An 18,796-nucleotide genomic window follows, 5' to 3' on the forward strand; every position below is an offset into this window, starting at 1 on the left:
ACGTTCACCTCTTTGCTCTAGAGTTACACAGGATTTCCCCTTTGGAGAGTTCTGTTGTGTGGTCCATTTATGGGGCAGGGGGCAAGCTACGCCCCACTCCTCGCCCCGTGTTGATGAATGGGCTCTTTGTGGGCCTGTGGAAACAAGCTGAATCCCTCCATCTACCTCCATATGGCCAGGCCTATACATCCCCTGTAGCCTGGGGCCACAATGAACATCTGCCTCTTCCAGGGTGCACTCGAGCTGGGGCTTCTCATGCTCTGAAGCACCAACTGGACAACGCAGATGTTTCTGTCTGTCGTTCAACTTTCATTTTTATTTTTATTTTGTGGCTTCATCTAAACCAAGCTAAAATGCTTGTAAGATAGTCTCCTACAATGCAAGTTATATCAGTTTGCTGATTGGCCGTAAGATCTCGATGTCACACTTGGCAGGTTGGGCTTGTTTGACCCATATCTGCGATGTTAGATGTAAACAGCCAAACTCCATGGCTCTGCAGTTTCTCCTTCAACTGCTTTTTTTTTTTTTTTTTTTTTTATCCTGCTGATGAAGTGAAATGTCTTGCATGATGAGTCTGTCATGATTGTTCTTAAAGGCTCCATCCCAAGAAAGCTTTTGACTAGGCACCAGTGTCTCAAGCCCAGTCCTCGACTTTGGAAATAAATTCATCAACCATTATCATCAATGATGTATTGTGAAAATCTGGCTTTTTCCCATCAACTTTGCTCTATTTTGTTAAAACTGTTGGTGCTTAAAAGCAGATAGTGACATTTGAAAACCAGATGTTGTTTTTTGTGAAGGTGGTCACAAGCAGGAAGGTGAATTCCTGTGGAAATAAAGCTCCGCAGAGACTTAATTAAAAGCGTGTACTGTGCAAACGTTTGTTCAGGCCCTCCACCCCATCAGGGGAGATTTAGGAACATTCCCATTGTCTTCAGTGTCCACTCCTCGCTTGAGTGTGACTGATGGGTAAACGCCTACCTGCATAAAGGTGTGATTGATGGCTAAGCTCAGGGTTGTGCCCTCATCTAGGTCTGACAGTTGCCATGGAGTCATGTCGTCATGGTGCATGAAGTAAACCTTCCTGTTTGAACCTGGCCTTTACATGAAATTCCACAACACTAGTATCCGAAGAGTGTTTCTGCTTTTTGTTCAGAATGGCAGGTGGAGAGGCATCTTTACTGAATACAATGATATGAGGAACCAAAGGCTGCCTGAAAACTCATCATGACAGTGCTGTTCTGCTACGTATTTTGTCCTGGAAAGTAATCACATTCATTAAAAAGATTTACAGTAGATACATATGGCTTAAACGTGGCTCCTTTCATTTAGACACTGTCAGGAATAATGATGCCATCTTTTGCCAGAAGAAGGAGAAAGGTTGGAATTGCATGTAAACATACTGATGCTCCTTTTTTTTTAGATATTAAAGTTACATTTTCAGATAAATGAAAGTCTTAAGCAATAATTACAATTCATCTTAGAATACTTACCAATGAAATAAGGAATACACAAAAAACTGCAATTGTCCATCCGTATTTCTTCGCCAAAAATTACGTAAGACTGAGTCCATTCTTATAATGATAGACTACACTGTGAATTACAGAGCTGGATTTTATCATATTATGCAACGTGGCATGACTGAGGTCTGTTGAAATAACAATAAAGCAAATGTTTTTCCAGTGCAGACAGACACACCACTGATGGGGTGTCAGGCTAATTTCCTCTTGTCTGAGAGTAGGAGGCAGCCTAATCGACATTCCAATCATAATAGCAGCCATCTTTGAGCACTCAGAGAAAATATTCATATCCCCCATTATCACCCACTGCGCCTGATGATAACTTACAGACATGTAGAAAAAAACAACACAAATTTGGTTTACTGTGAGGAAAATTGTATTTCAGCAGCCACATAAGCCCACACATGCTTACAACTGACTCTCTGGCCTGCCTGGGAGGGCCACCTCTGGAAACATTTGACTCAGCTTGATGGTATTTTCTGTTTTGTTGTCCCCTCTCCCCCACAGATGTGAGAACTGTGTGGAGATGCTGTTTGTGCGTGGTTCGGGTAACTGTGTGCAGTGCGACACGCCCCTGAGGAAGAGCAACTTCCGCGTGCAGCTCTTCGAAGACCCGACCGTTGATAAGGAGGTGGAGATTCGCAAGAAGGTGCTGAAGATGTGAGTGACCAGGAGGGTGAGGGGTGCGGCTCTGCGTGTTTATGTGTCATCTAATGCCTCCTCCCACTTCTTAAGCCACCTTTGTCTTTCTCATTACGTTTGTTTTGTAGACAATGAGTCTCCCTGGGGGGGCTCAAACGGTAAGGCTCTTTCCCTGCCAGGTTTTTACTTCTCAGCCCCTCCCTGGCTTTCCTCTCTCCCTCTCATCTGTTCTTTAATAGCCCCTAATTGACATCTAATGTATGCCTATTAGGCAGTATGCAGACATGGTATTTTAAAATGGTTGATTTAATGGAGGCTATTAATGTCCGTGCATATCTGCTTTCATCAGGTTTTACTATTTGTCTCATCAGTTCTGTTCTTCCTTTGCAGATACAACAAGAGAGATTTTGACTTCCCCAGCCTGAGAGAATATAACGACTACCTTGAGCAATTGGAGGACATAGGTAGGACCCACTTGGAAGCCTCATGCTGAAACAGAGGGCAAAAGGGATGCTTATTAGTATAATGCTAACACGTCTTGATTGGCAAGAGAGCAGGATATGATGCGGCCAGTCAGCCTCACTACTACTTTGTTTCAGTGGCCAAACTGTGCTGCTGCAACAAAAAATCCCCTTCAGCCCAATATGCATCTTCCTCATAGACCACCATTAGAGATGTCTGTAAACCTGTTGACAGGACACCTCAAACTGTAAATAGGGTCAATTATTACTATTTATATTAAACACTTAGAAACCATGGAGGTTTAATATTTGCAAAACTTTCCCTGAGTTTAGATATTATTTTTTAATGTGTGACGTGATCCCAATGCAAAGTATATGGGCCGAGCAGGACAGGGAGGGCTGGGCCAAGCAGAAAGGCTAATGAGAATGTCATGTTAAATTCAGATATCCAGTTCCTATCATATATTGAAATGTTTTCTTTTTTGGGGGGTGTTTTTAGGCCTTTATTGACAGGACAGCTGAAGAAATGAAAGGGGAGAGAGAGGGGGGAATGACATGCAGCAAAGGGGCCGCAGGTCAGAGTCGAACCCGGGCCTGCTGCGTCGTTTAGCTGTCTGAGCTCCTGGCCTGCCTTCCTATAAAAAGTCTTCTCTGATTGGTCAGCTGGCCCATTCTGTTGTGTTGGGTGGGCTGTGCTTGCTCAGGGAGCACCAATGGGCAGCACATTTGAAAAACTGTGCTGGCTTTCTCAATCAATGACATCATTAATTGAGGAATTTCAAACAGGAATGTGGGCTAGCCGTTTTCAGGCAGTTGAGAAAAGTGCTCCATTTGGAGTGAAATGTTTTTTTTTTTTTTACAAACCCCAATTCCAGTTAAGTTGGGACGTTTTGTAAAACGTAAATAAAAACTGAGTAAAATGATTTGCAAATCTTTTCCAACCTATATTCAATTGAATACACTACAAAGACAAGATATTTAATGTTCAACTTTATTGTTTTTTTTGCAAATATTCACTGATTTTGAATTTGATGCCTGCAACACATTCCACAAAAGCTGGGACAGGGACAACAAAACACTGGGAAAGTTGAGGAATTCTCAAAAAACACCTGTTTGGAACATTCCACAGGTGAACAGGTTAAACGGTTTGGAGCAACATATGCTGCCATCCAAGCAATGTCTTTTTCAGTGACGTCCCTGCTAATTTCAGCAAGACAATGCCAAGCCACATTCTGCACATGTTACAACAGCGTGGCTTCGTAGTAAAAGAGTGCGGGTACTAGACTGGCCTGCCTACAGTCCAGACCTGTCTGCCATTGAAAATATGTGGCGCATTATGAAGCACAAAATACGACAACGGACACCCTGGACTGTTGAGCAGCTGAAGTCGTACATCAAGCAAGAATGGGAAAGAATTCCACCTACAAAGCAATTAGTGTCAATTAGTGTCCTCAGTTCCCAAACGCTTATTGCGTGTTGTTAAAAGAAAAGGTGATGTAACACAGTGGTAAACATGCCCCTGTCCCAACTTTTTTGGAACGTGTTGCAGGCATTAAATTCAAAATGAGTGAATATTTTCAAAAAAGCAATAAAATGTATCAGTTTGAACATTAAATATCTTGTCTTTGTAGTGTATCCAATTGAATATAGGTTGAAAAAGATTTATATATCATTGTATTCTGTTTTTATTTACGTTTTACACAATGTCCCAACTTCATTGGAATTGGGGTTTGTACTTTATCTATTACATACACAAAAAACTATATAACGCACTAAAAGACTGGAAAAATCCCCAAAAGCATAATAGGGGCTCTTTAAGTTGACTACCTCCTTTGTTTTTTACTTTGTTTAACACTCAAAATTCTCCTTAAATTTCCTATTAAGCAGCCTTGAAATTTTTTTCCCATAGTTTGACAACAGCTTATGAGTATACATTCTGTATCCGCTCTCTCCAGTGTGTCAGTACCACAATTAGGTTGAGAGAAATATTGAATTACCAGATGTCATTTTTAAGGCTGAACCATTCAAATTGTCTTGAACCTCATTTTATACACTGTCTTCAAGTATTTCAGATGTCCGTATTTGTTATCTCTGGAACTCTTTAGATCTAGACTATAATTGAAAATAATAGTATTGTGGTTTTGAACAGTGCTTGTGAACAGGGGTATTATTTAAAAATAGGCATAACGGCGCACATTTTCAGACTGTCTCGTCTCCTGAAAGATGTTCATAGTGTTGCACTCGGGTGTTGAAACATGCATGAAAAGTGAGCTGAGAGAGAAGTTAACTTCTTATCAAGTATATTGGGTTACACTTTACTTGAAGGTATCCACATAAGAGTGACATGAACGTGTCATAAACATTATAAACAAGTCATAAACGTTTATGACATAACGCTTCTTTCAGTAAGTGTCATTCGGTTTTTGTCATGACAAGTTATGGTTAGGGTTCATGTGTCATGACTGTGTCCATGACAGTGTCATGTGTTCGTGACTGTCGCTCTTAAGGCCGTTTTATGGTCCTGCGCAGGCTACACGCAGAGAAGAGGAGAACCAGGAAATGCAAGTCAGGGGAAATGCAACGCTACCAAGCCACGGCTGGGCGACGTGCGTCGCTGCGACGTGTAGTTACATTTTTCGAGAGGAGCACGTCAGGCTACGGTGTAGGGTCTGGCGTAGACGCAGAGGGGTTTGCTACGCACAACCATAAAAGGCCTTTATGTAGATACCTTTAAGTCCCCTTAACGCTGGTTTGTGTTTCCTCAATGTAGTGTATAACCTGACAAACAACATTGAGGTCGAGAACACCAAGCTGCGGATGGAGCAGTACCAGAGGGAGAACCGAGATCTCATCCAGAGGAATAAGGTTAAACTTGTATGTACCGAGTATTTTCTCACACATGCATAATACCTTCATTAATAATGATAATTAGGTGCTAAAATAAACACCTTGGAGAAGTCAGAGTGTAGGGTCAAGTACAATATGGCATTGCTACGGCTGGTGGGAAGTCAGACCTGTGGTCAAAGATGTGACACGACATTTTGCAACATCCCTGTTCTCCTCAGACACGAGAGCAGGAGGAGCTGGAGGAGCTGTTGTTGCTGGAGCAGCAGGGCAATGAGCAGCGGAGACTGGACTTGCTGCAGGAGGAGCAGAGGCAGCTACAGGCCAAGAGGAAGAACAAGCAGGCTCTGCTGGATGAGCTGGTGAGATACAAACTTGTTGCATGTACATATGTCCAAAGTCTGGTGAGCAAAAAGCTGTCACATTATGTCAGATGTTCCATATCTCACACACTCACACACACACACACACACACACACACACACACACACACACACACACACACACACACACGCACACACACAGCCTGAGGGTTCATGGCTGTGAGATCATTAAGAGACTATTACCAGTCATTGTGCTGTGGGCTGCATTGTTGTCATTCTGTGATTCCAAAGCCTCCTGACTCCATTGTGTTGAGCTGCAGGCTTTGGAAGTGATTGTTCCTGCAGAGCGTGCTGCTGAAGGACCATCACAGATAGCAGGCTAAGCTGTGTGTTTGTTTGTTTAAGGCACAGGGCCTGTTGACTGTAGGCAGATGAGATCAGCTCCAACCCCCCCTGGGGGAACTGTCCTGAGCTTTGACCTCTGTACATCCCTGTGGTCTCACACACATACACCAACACATACATTTAGATTCCTTGTTACTGTTTGCTGAAGCAGTGGTTAACTAATCAATAAAACACATCACTGGGAACTCGTAACACACTTCTTGATTATTGTTCTTATCTAATGTAAACATTTTACATTATTTGTCTCCAGGCTTATTTTTTTCTTGAATATAATAACTTTTTTTCTCAACATTTTTGTGAAATGAGGAGCATTTAACCATGTGATGTCATCCAAATAAAGCAAGTACATTCAATCAAACCAGGACTTATTGGTGTTAGAAGCCATTAAATCACTTTTGGTTTATTGTTAAATGCTAAGACACCTCTAGACTGTCCTAATGTGGCTGTCCACCCCATCACGAATGTCCTACCTTTTCAGTGAACAAAGTGTCCAAGCTTGCACAGAGGTCTAAGAACAGACCTCTGTGCTTGGCAAGACTCCATAGGAGAAATTGAAATGCCCGACCTTGCATTTAATGGAGGTGAAGGCGGCGCAGTGCACTTGAAGTAGCGTTCCCTGCAGTGCCACAATTTTGTTGATATGGCTTGCATCAATAATGTGTCTGATTGGGTGGGTATTGGGGCTGCTTCTGTTTTAATCTTTTCTCAACATGCAACAGTTACAAAAAGAGACGGCATCAACATACTGTATATAAGTGTCAGCTGTTTTCGCTGACCAGTTCTGGATGGAGCACTTTGTTGCATTTATCACACTCACCTAGATTAACATTCTCATAAAATCCTGTTTGTTTTTCCAGGAGCAGTCTCAACTTCCTGCCACCATCTTGCTTGCCCAGCACAAGGTCCGCGCTGCCAAGCTGGAGACTCAGATAGAGCAACAGAAGCAAGCGGTCAAACCTACCAGTTTATTTTCAACTGGAATCCATATGGTGAGTGCAAAACTTTAGGCTTATTAGCTGTTTAACCCCAGTTCATACATACAAATTCAAAGTGACAGCCTCTTGCCTGTGCTCAAAACATGCAAGGGACTGCATTGGTGGGTGCGTGTCGTTTCAGCTACTTGTGAGATAATGAATTACCATCCAGGAAGCCCAGGACAATGGTTTATAATATTAGCGTTCTACAATTCTGCAAAGTTATCGCGGCAGCAATTATTTTATTTTTCACTTTGGCAATTGAGAGGTAAACAGTCGTAACACAGACTGGCCTCATTCAAATGAATGAGAAGGCAAAACATTTTCATGCTGTGGTAATGTCAGTCCGAACACGACCTTGCACACATTTGTCAGAGTGGGCTTTGCTGCTTCAGGTGAAAGCAGGGTGAGCACTGTGAAACATGATAGCTTGAAGAAGCCATACCATCGCTTATCATAAATAACAAATGGCTACTATATTTACAATGAGCCCATGCAGGTTAAGGTCACATGGTTGTATACCTCTATGCACTGGTTGTATAGTGGGTCTGAACAGTTAAGGTATTGGAGTGATTTTAGTTCAGTGCTAATTTAAACTTCATGTGGAGTGTTTGTTGACAATAGAGCAGTGATAAAAGTCCAGACCTTCAAAGGGAGGATGTTCCTCCGTGTCTGGTGCTACTTCAGTGTGGGAACAGGGCCCTTACCCTGTCAGTCATGTCATCACATTCCTGTGGGCGTACGGTGGGACCCACAGGGAGAGCATGTGAGCTCTGGCCGTTTTGAGCTTGCAGCTTTGTGCTCACCCTGTCTGGAGAGACCTTTCATTTTGCTATCGTTAAGGTTTTCAGTCGTTTATTTTCATTTTACTGTGATGAGATAGGCTGTGTCATCACCCCTACCCACCCCCACAGCAACCCTCATGAGGCATGGTTGTCTTCCCACAGTTTAGTGATGCGTGGGAGAGATATCTGCTTAGTACTCACCTAGGCTCAAAGTGGAGCTACGTTTTGACATACTCAGGTATAACCCAGTTCTCTTTTTTTTCCCCATCTTCGAAGAAAAAAACCTCCTGAAATTTCTTTGCCTTTCCTGCCCATTTTAATTGGTATGGCATTGCTAACTCTTTGGAACGTCTGTGTTAAATAATCTAATGCAGTAATAATCATTGAGACAAAAACATTAATTTACTAATTAAACCCCAGAGACAACTGACTCTTCCACCAACCCATGGAAAAGCATTGCATTGATCCAAATGGAGGATTTGGTACTCTGACTCTCACCCCCTTGATATACACCGTGAAGTTAAACTTGCTGATGGAGAGAGAAACAGCATGATTGTATTGCTCTTGGCTTCGTCTGTGGCTGTTTTCCTCGCTTCTTTCTTCCCATTTCTCTTCATCCCCCCGTCCCTGAGCCCCTGTTGGTGTAGCAGAGCTCTAACCATGCATCTGCTGTGTTGGACTGAGAGACTTGAGTCAGGGGAACGTGTGGGTTTGGATTTCCCTTCACTTCAAAGTCCATAAGAATGACTTCTGTTTGACTTGGTGGGGTTTCAGCACAGAGCGGTGGATTCCTGCAGATTGCTGGAATTCATTTATCTGCAAGCTTGTGGTCCCTTCTTCCAAGCAAGGTTTCAGTTTTTCTTGAGCAGAAATTAGGGGAGGCAATTGTAAAAACACATTTCTAAAGCTGGACTGCAGTTCCATGATATGTCTTTATTCACATTTAAGCTGATTTGTGCTCCTCTCTTCACTGACAGGAATATGAATTGGTGCTGAAATGTCATTATGTCATTAATTGATTAGTCATTTGTCAGAAAATTGATGGACAACCATTTTGACATTCAGTCACTTAAGTCATTTATCAAGCAAAAATGCAAAACATTCACTGGTTCCAGCTTCTCAAATGTGAGGTTGTTGTTTTTTTTCAGTTTCAATGGAAACTGATTATCATTGGGTTTTTACTGTTGGTCAGACAAAACAAGCAATTTGACAATGTCAGTTTGGGCTCTGGAAATTGTGATGGACTGGTTTCACAAAACAAATAATAGATTAATTTGAACAAAACAATACAGAAAGATTAATTGACAATCAAAATACTCTTTAGTAGCTCCCAGTAGCAATGCTTTCTTGTGAATCACATACACAAAGGAGAAACAGATTGTGACAGTGATGAATGGACAGAGGGCTGATGCATGACCTCTTGTTTTTTTTTCATCTCAATGTTTATGGTGATGTACAAGTTCACCAGTCACAGAAGCCGAAATTCATGCTGCCCTTAGCACCCCCTTACCCACCACCACCTGCCCAACTAGCACTTCAGCCAGCTGCTTCACCCCGGGCCAAGGTGAGCCGTTACTTGTGGAATGACATATCTGCCTGTCTCTGAGCCGTCCAATCCATGGAACGTGAGGATGCCAATTATTCCTCAGCTTCCCCAGTCTTGATTTAAAGAGTGATCTAATCTTGCATCTAGTTGTGTCATGTTGTTTACTGGGAACATGCATGTGGGCATCTCAGCTATGCTGCCACTACACTGCCTGGGTGATTTTCCAGGAGTTGGTGAAGGGGACTCCAACCCTGATCCTAATTATTCTGGTTGTGTGTTAACATGTTGGTGAACGGATGCTTGAGGAAGTTAGCCAATCCTGAGGGAAAGTAGTCTCGGTCCAGGTGTGATGTGATGTGAGGTGGGATGGGCCTGGTCTTGCCTCAGGAATGGTCTGGAATCACTGACTAATCCCTCACTTTGCAGGCACTCTATTGAACCGAGAACACACACACGCTCACACGCTCACACTCACACTCACACTCACACACAAACAAAACGCACACTCCCCTCACCCAGTCTGAGTAAACATCCTTTGAAGAATAAAGTGTCTTTTTAAAATAGATGTCCGCTGATCTCAAAAGAGACTCTCTGTATAGGAGGGAGGAAACTATTCACTGTTTAAACAGGTTGCTTGTTGTTGTCTGACACATAAGACCAGACTCAGTGCCAAGCACCTGCTCAGAGAAAAACGTGAACATGAGTTGAGGGTTATTAGCATATAAATTTGATTTGTATGAGTAATCTTGTTTTTGATAGCTTTTAATCATGTTGGCTTTGTTTGTTTCTGCCAGTAAAGTTATTATGTTTTCTAGTCTAAGAGTGTACGTGTTTGGGAATGTCCTCAGCTGCCACACTGTCCCATTCCTGAAAGTGGTTGACCGATAGGGAATCTCTCCACCTTGGGGCAGCTTTCAGCGCCATCTTAGATGAAAGGTCCTAGGTTCCAGCACTGCTGAGCCCCAATCCACTCCTCACAGGCGGCAGAGCAGCTGACATACCTGACGAGGCCAGCATGGGCACCTAATGAAAGCAGACGGCACACACACATAAACAAAGAGCAACTCACACACACAGTCGGCCAAATGTGGGTGGAAAGTTTATCCCTAAACATAGATGTGTAGCTGACGGAAATAACCCCGGGTTCTCTCTGGCTTTATTCCATTCTACACTTAGGCAGTGGTATTTGACTGCCACAGAAAACACAAACACAAGTACAAACACTCACACACACACGCTCATGGTGTGAGTTTGTTTACTCAGGCCTGATTTACTTGGTTTAGTTGTCCTCTACAGTGACCTCTGCTCAGTAGACATACTCGTCAGCGCAGGCCAAGCTCTCCTTTACTTTACTCGGGCAGACTGGCCTAACCTGTTTTACCTGCAAGGTTGTGGCTACATACTGGCCCCAACCCCCACTCACTAGTTCACAATCTTCATTTTCATTTCCCTTATTCACACTCTTGAGACAAATAATACCAGGCAGATATTTGTGTTGTCATATATATAAATGTCCACAAACCAATGGTTTTATGTGGGAGAGTGCATAACCCCTTGCCCTTTGGCCTAGGGAGAGAGGGGGTCAGCTCAGGGGGTAAAGAGAACCGTCAGCCCTGATTGGCACTAGCACATGTAGGCATTCACACCTCTGCCCCTGCCCCTGGCTTGGTCCTGTTAGGTAGGCCTCGCCCAGCCCAGCGGAAAAAAGGAGTTGTCAGCTTTAGGGGCTTTGCGCTGGGGCAGCTGCCACTGGACAGACGGTTATATTTAAACTTGTAAGGCGAGGGGAGGCACTGTGTGGGCAGCAGCTTTTACACTTGCTACTTGCTGCTCTGTGGGCCAGTGGGCAGCCCAAAGCTCTTTATCCATACAGAAGCACTGGCAGTGCCAGGGAAGAAGGTGGAAGTGAGAGCTGAGGATGGGATGGCACTAGGCTGGCCCATAACTGGGTTTAATAATTGTATCCTCTATACAATGCTGACCACTGTTTCCCTTTCCATTGTTCTCATTATCACATTGTGCATTAGTGACGAGAGCCTCACTGCCTCTGGAGCTCTGTTGGAGCCAGCTGTGGCCCCCCGAAACCCTTGGGAAGCATGCAACTGTATGTGGTTTTGTGTGTGTCTGTGGATGTTGTGGGGAGGTGCTGATGGAGAGGTTAGTCTCTAAGCCACCTTGATGTGTCCTGCTGAGCTGCAAAGTCAGAGGAGAGTTGGGGGGGGCCTGGATAGTGTTGATGATCGTGCAGTGTGTGTGTGTGTGTAGCATGAGTTTCTGGTGGCATTCTTAGTGGTGACCCATTTTAGCTGTTGACCAATGAGCTGAGATTGGCATCGTGGATTTTGGATAAGACCTCCTTCACCGCTTTCTGACAGAACGTTTATGACAACATTTTAAAATGCAAATGGTAAAAGTATAGAAGTAGTAGTAGAAGTAATACTTAAAAACATTTGGGATCATTGGCAGGTAATAAAATAAACAAGTCAGTGATTGGAAAACAAATCTGGCTTGTCAATAAATTTTTTCAAATCTAGGAGCATCCCATTCATCTCGTTTTTAATGTAAACTTTGGTACATTTTATGCTATGCCTCGGGGGCCGACCTCTCATACTTTACAAGTAATGTGACTTTTATGAGACCCCTGTCCCGTAAAAGTCACATGAATATCTGTCATATCACACTGTCAAATGGGTTAACCCTGTTGCTTTCCCAGAGGGCACTGTTAAGATGGACAGCAGAGTTAAAATGAGAAAGTAAAGAGAAAGAGTAAAATGACGGCACATCACGAGCCAAATTCAACCCCCCCAGAAGCATATGGAGTGCTTAACAGTTTTCCAAGCCAGCACTCAGTCCCCTCCACAAACATGAGGACAGGCAACAGTGACGGCATTACTTGACCTTTTTAAAACGATTCCACTCCTGGAAATTGAAGCTGGTATTGCAAGATCACTATAACTCTATCTGGACCTGAGGTTAGATGTAGGAGGATCACAAGACCAGAAGAAGCAGGACTACTCCCTCTGGCGCGATGGTGATTTCCTCAAATCATCCTCCCCTGCAGTTTTATTAAGATTGATGACCCCCAGAGTTTGGTTTTAGTGTCACAGGGGTATACTAAGAGTCTTAAAAACAGTTATACACAAACTTGAAAGCATCATGAGGGCACACATAATTTTGTGTAGGTAGTAAAGTGCGCCTCCGTGATGTGAAAAGCAGATGTTTGTGTTGGCTTTTTCAGTGGTGTTGTTCCAGTGGCCCCTAGTCCCTTAGCCATTTCTGCTCTGCTGTGACCAGCTGGGGGTCCCCTATCTCTCCCCTTCTGTTGCTTTCTTTCACCGGAGCATTTGGAAAACAACATTCAAATGCCGTAATTTACGACATAATGAGTTCATGATTGAAAGATAGAAGTACTAGAAATCAATAATTTGCTTGCAGATTTTTTTTTGTAAATATATTCAGAAGAGCAAAGCTGGTTCTTGTGTATGCATGTCTTGTGCTGTGTTTGTTTGTAATGATGTGTCTCTGCAGTTTTCAAGGTGCCCTTGCAGAGGAATGCAACAGAAATTTCTCTAGACTAGGGGTTGGCTCTGTTCTGACTGTCGCTCAAAAATCAGATTTACTGCCCTTTAGCTATCTGCAACTCCCAATTTGCCTCTCTCTTTCCTACTGCTCCAACATTGTAAACTTTTCTTCTTCTGCTTCTCACTCTACCCTTCGTCCCAGTGATTGGCGCAGTAGGGGAGTTAGTGCTGAAAGTCTGTAAGAAGATGGATGGAGAGACTGAAGGAGTGTGAAAATGAGGGAGAGTGACTGGGTTTGGGTCTGTTGGTCTGGGTTTCATTAGCCTGTGGTGGGGCTCTACCGTGTTGGGTGAATGGATGGGACAGGATAGGGGATCACTGGCACCTTGGGGTTTAAGGTTGAATGAAAACCATAAAGAAGCATGTCTAGCATTTGTGTTTTAAAGGAAAAACCCAACAATGTAAATCTAAAGCATTAAATAGTGTTTAAAAACAGGGCATGCGGATATGGGCAATAGGCTAAAATACCATCTGTTCTTGGGTCCATTATTTGATTGGGTGTTTTTTTTTCTTATTATTTGGGATTAAGTAAGTTAACCAACAGATCTTACAGTCAAGGAGCAAAGGTTTGATGTGATTTTATTTATTATATAAAAATTAATAACTCAATCCTGGAAAAGAACAATACTTGTTATTTCAGCAGCAGTAGTTTCATAAGCATAAGGTAATGCTGCCAAAATACATGGCGTTTTGAGTAGACGTTCTTTCACTATTTCTCTCACTCATCTGCTCCCTCCCCCACCTACATGTATAAACCACCACTGAATGCAACGGGTTCAGGCTCGTTCTGTTAAGATAGTTAAGTCATTCTGGGAAAAAGTATTGGATGATATGGATAAAATCCTGTATCCCAGTATATGTCAAGTTATATTGTAATATTGATATATATAGTGATATAGTACATTTTCTAAAAGAATCTACTGAATAACTGTTTATGGATAAAATAAGTAGAAAGGAGTGTCTTATGTTTAGCTAATATAGTGAATTAAGTACGTGACATTGATGCTAACATTGTATAAAAACATAATACTGCTGTAAAGTAGTCCTGCTCATTGATTTGCAACATTGCCTACAATGGCCTAATACAGCCAGATATACATACATTTATATTGTTTAACGGTATACATTGTCATATCACCCAACCCTACTGGAAAATTAAGGAAATCACACACTAAAGTAGAAATTGATGAGGCACGTTGAAGAAAAGTATAAAAATAACCCAATGACAAAATAAATCCTGGATTGCTTCAACACAATATATTGATGATGTATTATGTTATAAGAGTACAGTATAAGTTTTCTTTGGGTGTGGGTTTATTGGCTATATGCTGGTCTTATTAGAACAATTACCATTATGTTGTGTTTGGCTGACAAACTCTGCATCCATTGCTGTCTCATCTCAGTGTTCATCACTCGGTGCTTTTGTAACTTCCAGCTCAGATTTGGTTGTTTTATTTCCCTGTATGTGCGCTCGCATGGGCCAAAGCATGTGTGAGGGCGGGCAGTTTGAGGCCGCGGGGCACATGTTACTCGTTTAGTTTGGTTTTCATCAGCTCCCCTCTGTGTTCTGTTGTTTATACTCCCCCACTAGTCTTTTCTTTGCTTTCTCACTTATCTATTTATCTCTGCTTTGTCTGAGTTCCTTTGCTACTCTCTAAAATAGTCAGTGTTTGTTTAGGATTCATCTTTTTAATTCCAGGTTTGTTTCATGAGTCTGGCTCATCTTCTGAGTCTCATTACTTAAATGCTGGAGAAATCAAAGTGGTCTGACGCTGTGTGGAAATCCCCCTTTGATTGCAGAGCCCCAAATCGAACAAATCTACAGTGTCCTTAAAAAGTAGGAACTGGAGTAGCCTGACTGAAATCTTAACTTTGAGTAATTATGGATTGAAGGGGTTTTTCAGACTACAGTTTTCTGTCCTTGACACTGCAGGTCTTATGACTGTAGCACAGTCCTTCCAGAAAAATGCTGAGTTTTTTTGTGATTGTTGCGGGCAAAAATCCTTGATTATGCGGCACGTTTTCTTAAAAAATGCAATGGAATATGCGGGATATTTATACTCTTGTGTGAAGTAAACACAACATTTTTCAACTTTCCACTAAGATAAATGTGACTTTTTTGCAACAAAAATGCGGGGATTATGAAATCATGCAAGCCCCGCATATTTTGCGTGGAAATCGGCAATTTATGCGGCAAAAGTGCGGCGTATTTGCAAAAATGCGGCCCCCACATAAATATGCAGACTTTGGCTGATTATGCATTGAATTATGCGATTGCATAATCACGTTTTTCTGGAGGGACAGTGTAACAATTTTGTATAACTTCTGTAAGTTGAACTATGCTGAGGATTTGCCTAATTTCAGTGACATTTAGATTCACCCAGTTTAGATCGACATTGTTTTAGGTCTGCGGAAAGACAACGCAAATAGTAAATAATCACAGCTAAACCCACAAACATGGCACTTCCTACACACTTACACTAGCCTACCAAATTAAAGCTTTAGTGCGTAACTTTTTTATATTAATGAACGTCCGTTACATTCAAGTCATTGCAAAATGAGTTGATACAAAGCTAATTGAGACTATCAGCTTCACAAAACTCTCTGTATTTCTCCGCATGGCTGTATTTAGAATTTGTTGTCGTCCGGTGACTTGTGCACAGAAACTCGAGTGAAGATAATTACCTCTTCTGAAGAGTCCATCATGTTTTTTTTAATCCTCCGTGTCCTACTTGGCTACTAGCAACTGTGTGGAGGAGGGGTGGGGGCACGTGCGCGATTACGGAAGGCTGTGTCATGTGGATGCAACAACAGTGGTGTTGTCATTACTTAGAATTTCCCCACCACAGTTCTCCTGCATGATGTTATGTTTGTTTCTTCTTGATCAGATTCCCATCAGGAATAGTTGTTGAGTTGCCAACAGTGTGTTGACCTCTAAAAACATGCCCAGTTAGGTTTCTCCACCAAACCAGCAGTGCCTCGGGATAGTGGAAATGTTGCTGAATAAAACTATTGCCAAACCAGTCAGTCAAGAACTGGTGGTTGTTAATGCTGCGGTTTGATTGACATGAAGCCTTTTCTAAATATTTTTTTTTCCTGTTTGTGTCATCTTGATTGTGCCATAGTTTCCAGTGTTCCATTGCATACTAAACTAAGACAATAAGATTATTGTCCCGTCTTGATTGTTTTCTCTTCCTTGTTGTTTTTTCAGCGCCAGACGGTGTCTCTTCAGCCTGCTCCTAAGATAGAGGAAGTTCTGTACCACTACAACCCCCTTCAAGTTGAAACCTATGGCCCCTTAGTGCCTGAACTGGAGCAGCTGGGCAGACTCGGGTACAAATTTATTTACACACTCACACAAGTTGAATGAAAGAAGAATACCCCGATAACAGGTCCATTATTTCCTCATAAATTCTTTGGAAGTTTCCTGGAAAGAACTATGTCATTTGGTGCCAAGTAGGCTATAGGAAAAATAGAGACAAAGTTCTGTTCTCTTGAGATTAATTAGTTGGGTCCAATTTCTAAGCCGCTCTTGAATTTCAGTGAAATGTCCTTAAAAGAACTGCTCCCTTTAATCCCAAGTAAATATAAAGTGCAATAAAAGAGTAAAGGTTTAGCTGACCTGCCATCGCTAACTTATAATATCAGTTAATTGTAATTAATTAATTAATTAATAAAAAAGATACCAACTGAATACTGTCTCAATTTTCCTTGTAATTGATACCTAATTATAAAGTTTTTTTTAAAGGACCTCCCCAAAAATGTACAGTTCCTTTCTAGGAAATTATAATAAGCTACAGGACAGGTAAAATCAGGTTTTACTGATTCAACTTAAATTGTGTAGTTTTGTAATTCTATTACATAGCTAAAGTAGTGTATTGTCAAGGTTTTGATGTAGAGTTAGAGTAGCTGCTAGAGTCAGTCTGCTTGGAAAGCCTGGCTCGTCTCACTTGACTCTCCTCTGATTCACTGGGAGAGGGAAAGCAAATGAGCAGGGCTGGGAGAGAGTGAGAGAGAGAGAGAGAGAAGGAGTAACAACCATCACCCTGCCACAAGCCGCCACAGTGCCTCTGTAGGAGTGTCCATTAACACACACAGGAAGTGCTTTCCCCGACGGCCCCTTTGGGCCAATCAATCCACGACGCCATTGGTCCAGTTCTCGCCGAATGTAAGCTATCCATCAGACAGCCCAGCGCCCAGCCATCTGCACTGCAACTGGCTGGCACTAAAGCCTGCCCACACACTGAGAGCGGCCTGCTTTTATTGGGTGACAGGAGCTAAACGGGGTCATAGTCTTTTTGGGCGAGCTCATTGACTTTCAGCACTGCTTCACCCTGACAATAACCTTCATTTGGCTGAGATGTGTGGATATGTACATAATGTCAGCATGTTTAGGATAAGGGTTTTCTAGTTTATTCTTCTTTATTCTTCAGATAAAGTTCATATCGACTTTTATTGCATAATCACATATACCTAATTACCTGGAAAATGACCTACTTAAGGTGATACATTTTCCCTTTAAAGGATTGCGGTAGAGTTTAAGCAGAATAACTGGTACTTATTTACATTATGTATTCAGTGAAGTGCTGAGGTCCGACTTCTTTTGGCCAGGCTGATCAATATGCAGATGAAACACATCTCACAATTTTTGCCGCATGCTGGAGCTCAGAGGAGCGGAGGAAGAGGAGGGGGGGCCCGGTGTCAGCAGTTCAGGGGTCCAGGAGGACCAGTGCTGGAGAGGAAGGGCTCTGCCACAGAGATAAATGAGGTTCTGTTCACCGAGGAACACCAGTCCCAATGGTGCAGGCCGCAGGCAGCGACACAGACAGGCCCGTTCAGACAAACCACAACTCCCAAGATGCAATGTGCTGTTAAGTAAAAGCAAGGAATAGTGCTGACACTTCTGCACAGTTGGCAGTTTGTGATTCAGCTAAGTTTGAGGTTTTGTGCATGCAAGATCAGATATACATAGATGATCAAGCTTGCACATAGACATGCATACATACGTTGTCCCTTAAACCTACTATACACTTTGTCATACACACCCACACTCACCCCTGTTATTGCAGTCCCAGCATTTTGGCCTCCATGGGAGTTGTGTGATGTGGTAGATATTCACAAGTGTGTGTGCAGAGGAGAGAAAATGCAGACAGCGTTGAGAGGGTGAAAAGTGAGTCCCCTGTGTAGAGAGTTGGACTACAGTTCCAGTCCTATGACCTGTGAAGGGAATATGCTTGAATGTGTGAGGAGATATGGATGTGCCTGAGCATGGATGAGGTGAAAGGGGCTGTGAGGGGCCAGGTACTTATTTTAAAACACGGCTGTTTGTCTTGGTCAATGCCCACAGTGACAGCAGCACCACTGGTGATTTGTCTTGGACATAGCCATCAAGTGAGACTGGATAGTTGAGCTCACACACCCCCTCCCTGGTGGCCCCGGGGCCTCTGGGGCTGGTCTCTTGCACAGGATGTCCAGTCAACCCAGGAGTGACTGGAGCCGTGCTTTTTATTTCAACTCACTCTTTTCTTCTACGCCGCTCTCTTTCTCCCTCTATCTCAGTGTCTGTGTCTCTTTCGCCTTGTCCCTTTGCCCCCAAAAAACCGCAGGAGTGCTGCACGGCTGCCAGGAAAAAGAAGGGCCACGCCTCTTTCACTGTCTCTCCCTCTTTGTCAGCTGTACCTGAATAAATATGGGCTGAGCTGAGCTCCTATATTA

At 42.8% G+C, this 18,796-nt stretch overlaps 1 protein-coding gene across 1 annotated transcript in view; it reads left to right on the top strand.

The window, feature by feature from the left end:
* The window catches only part of mnat1 (MNAT1 component of CDK activating kinase), a 33,570-nt gene that overhangs the window by 4,647 nt on the left and 10,127 nt on the right, over positions 1 to 18,796 (top strand). The window contains exons 2-7 of the mRNA XM_028566203.1: positions 2,028 to 2,180; positions 2,553 to 2,626; positions 5,394 to 5,497; positions 5,689 to 5,829; positions 7,053 to 7,184; positions 16,293 to 16,414. Coding sequence (XP_028422004.1) covers positions 2,028 to 2,180; positions 2,553 to 2,626; positions 5,394 to 5,497; positions 5,689 to 5,829; positions 7,053 to 7,184; positions 16,293 to 16,414 — 726 coding nt within the window. The remainder of the gene's footprint in view (positions 1 to 2,027; positions 2,181 to 2,552; positions 2,627 to 5,393; positions 5,498 to 5,688; positions 5,830 to 7,052; positions 7,185 to 16,292; positions 16,415 to 18,796) is intronic.

The sequence above is a fragment of the Perca flavescens genome, chromosome 20 (assembly GCF_004354835.1).
Source record: "Perca flavescens isolate YP-PL-M2 chromosome 20, PFLA_1.0, whole genome shotgun sequence".
NCBI lineage: Eukaryota > Metazoa > Chordata > Actinopteri > Perciformes > Percidae > Perca > Perca flavescens.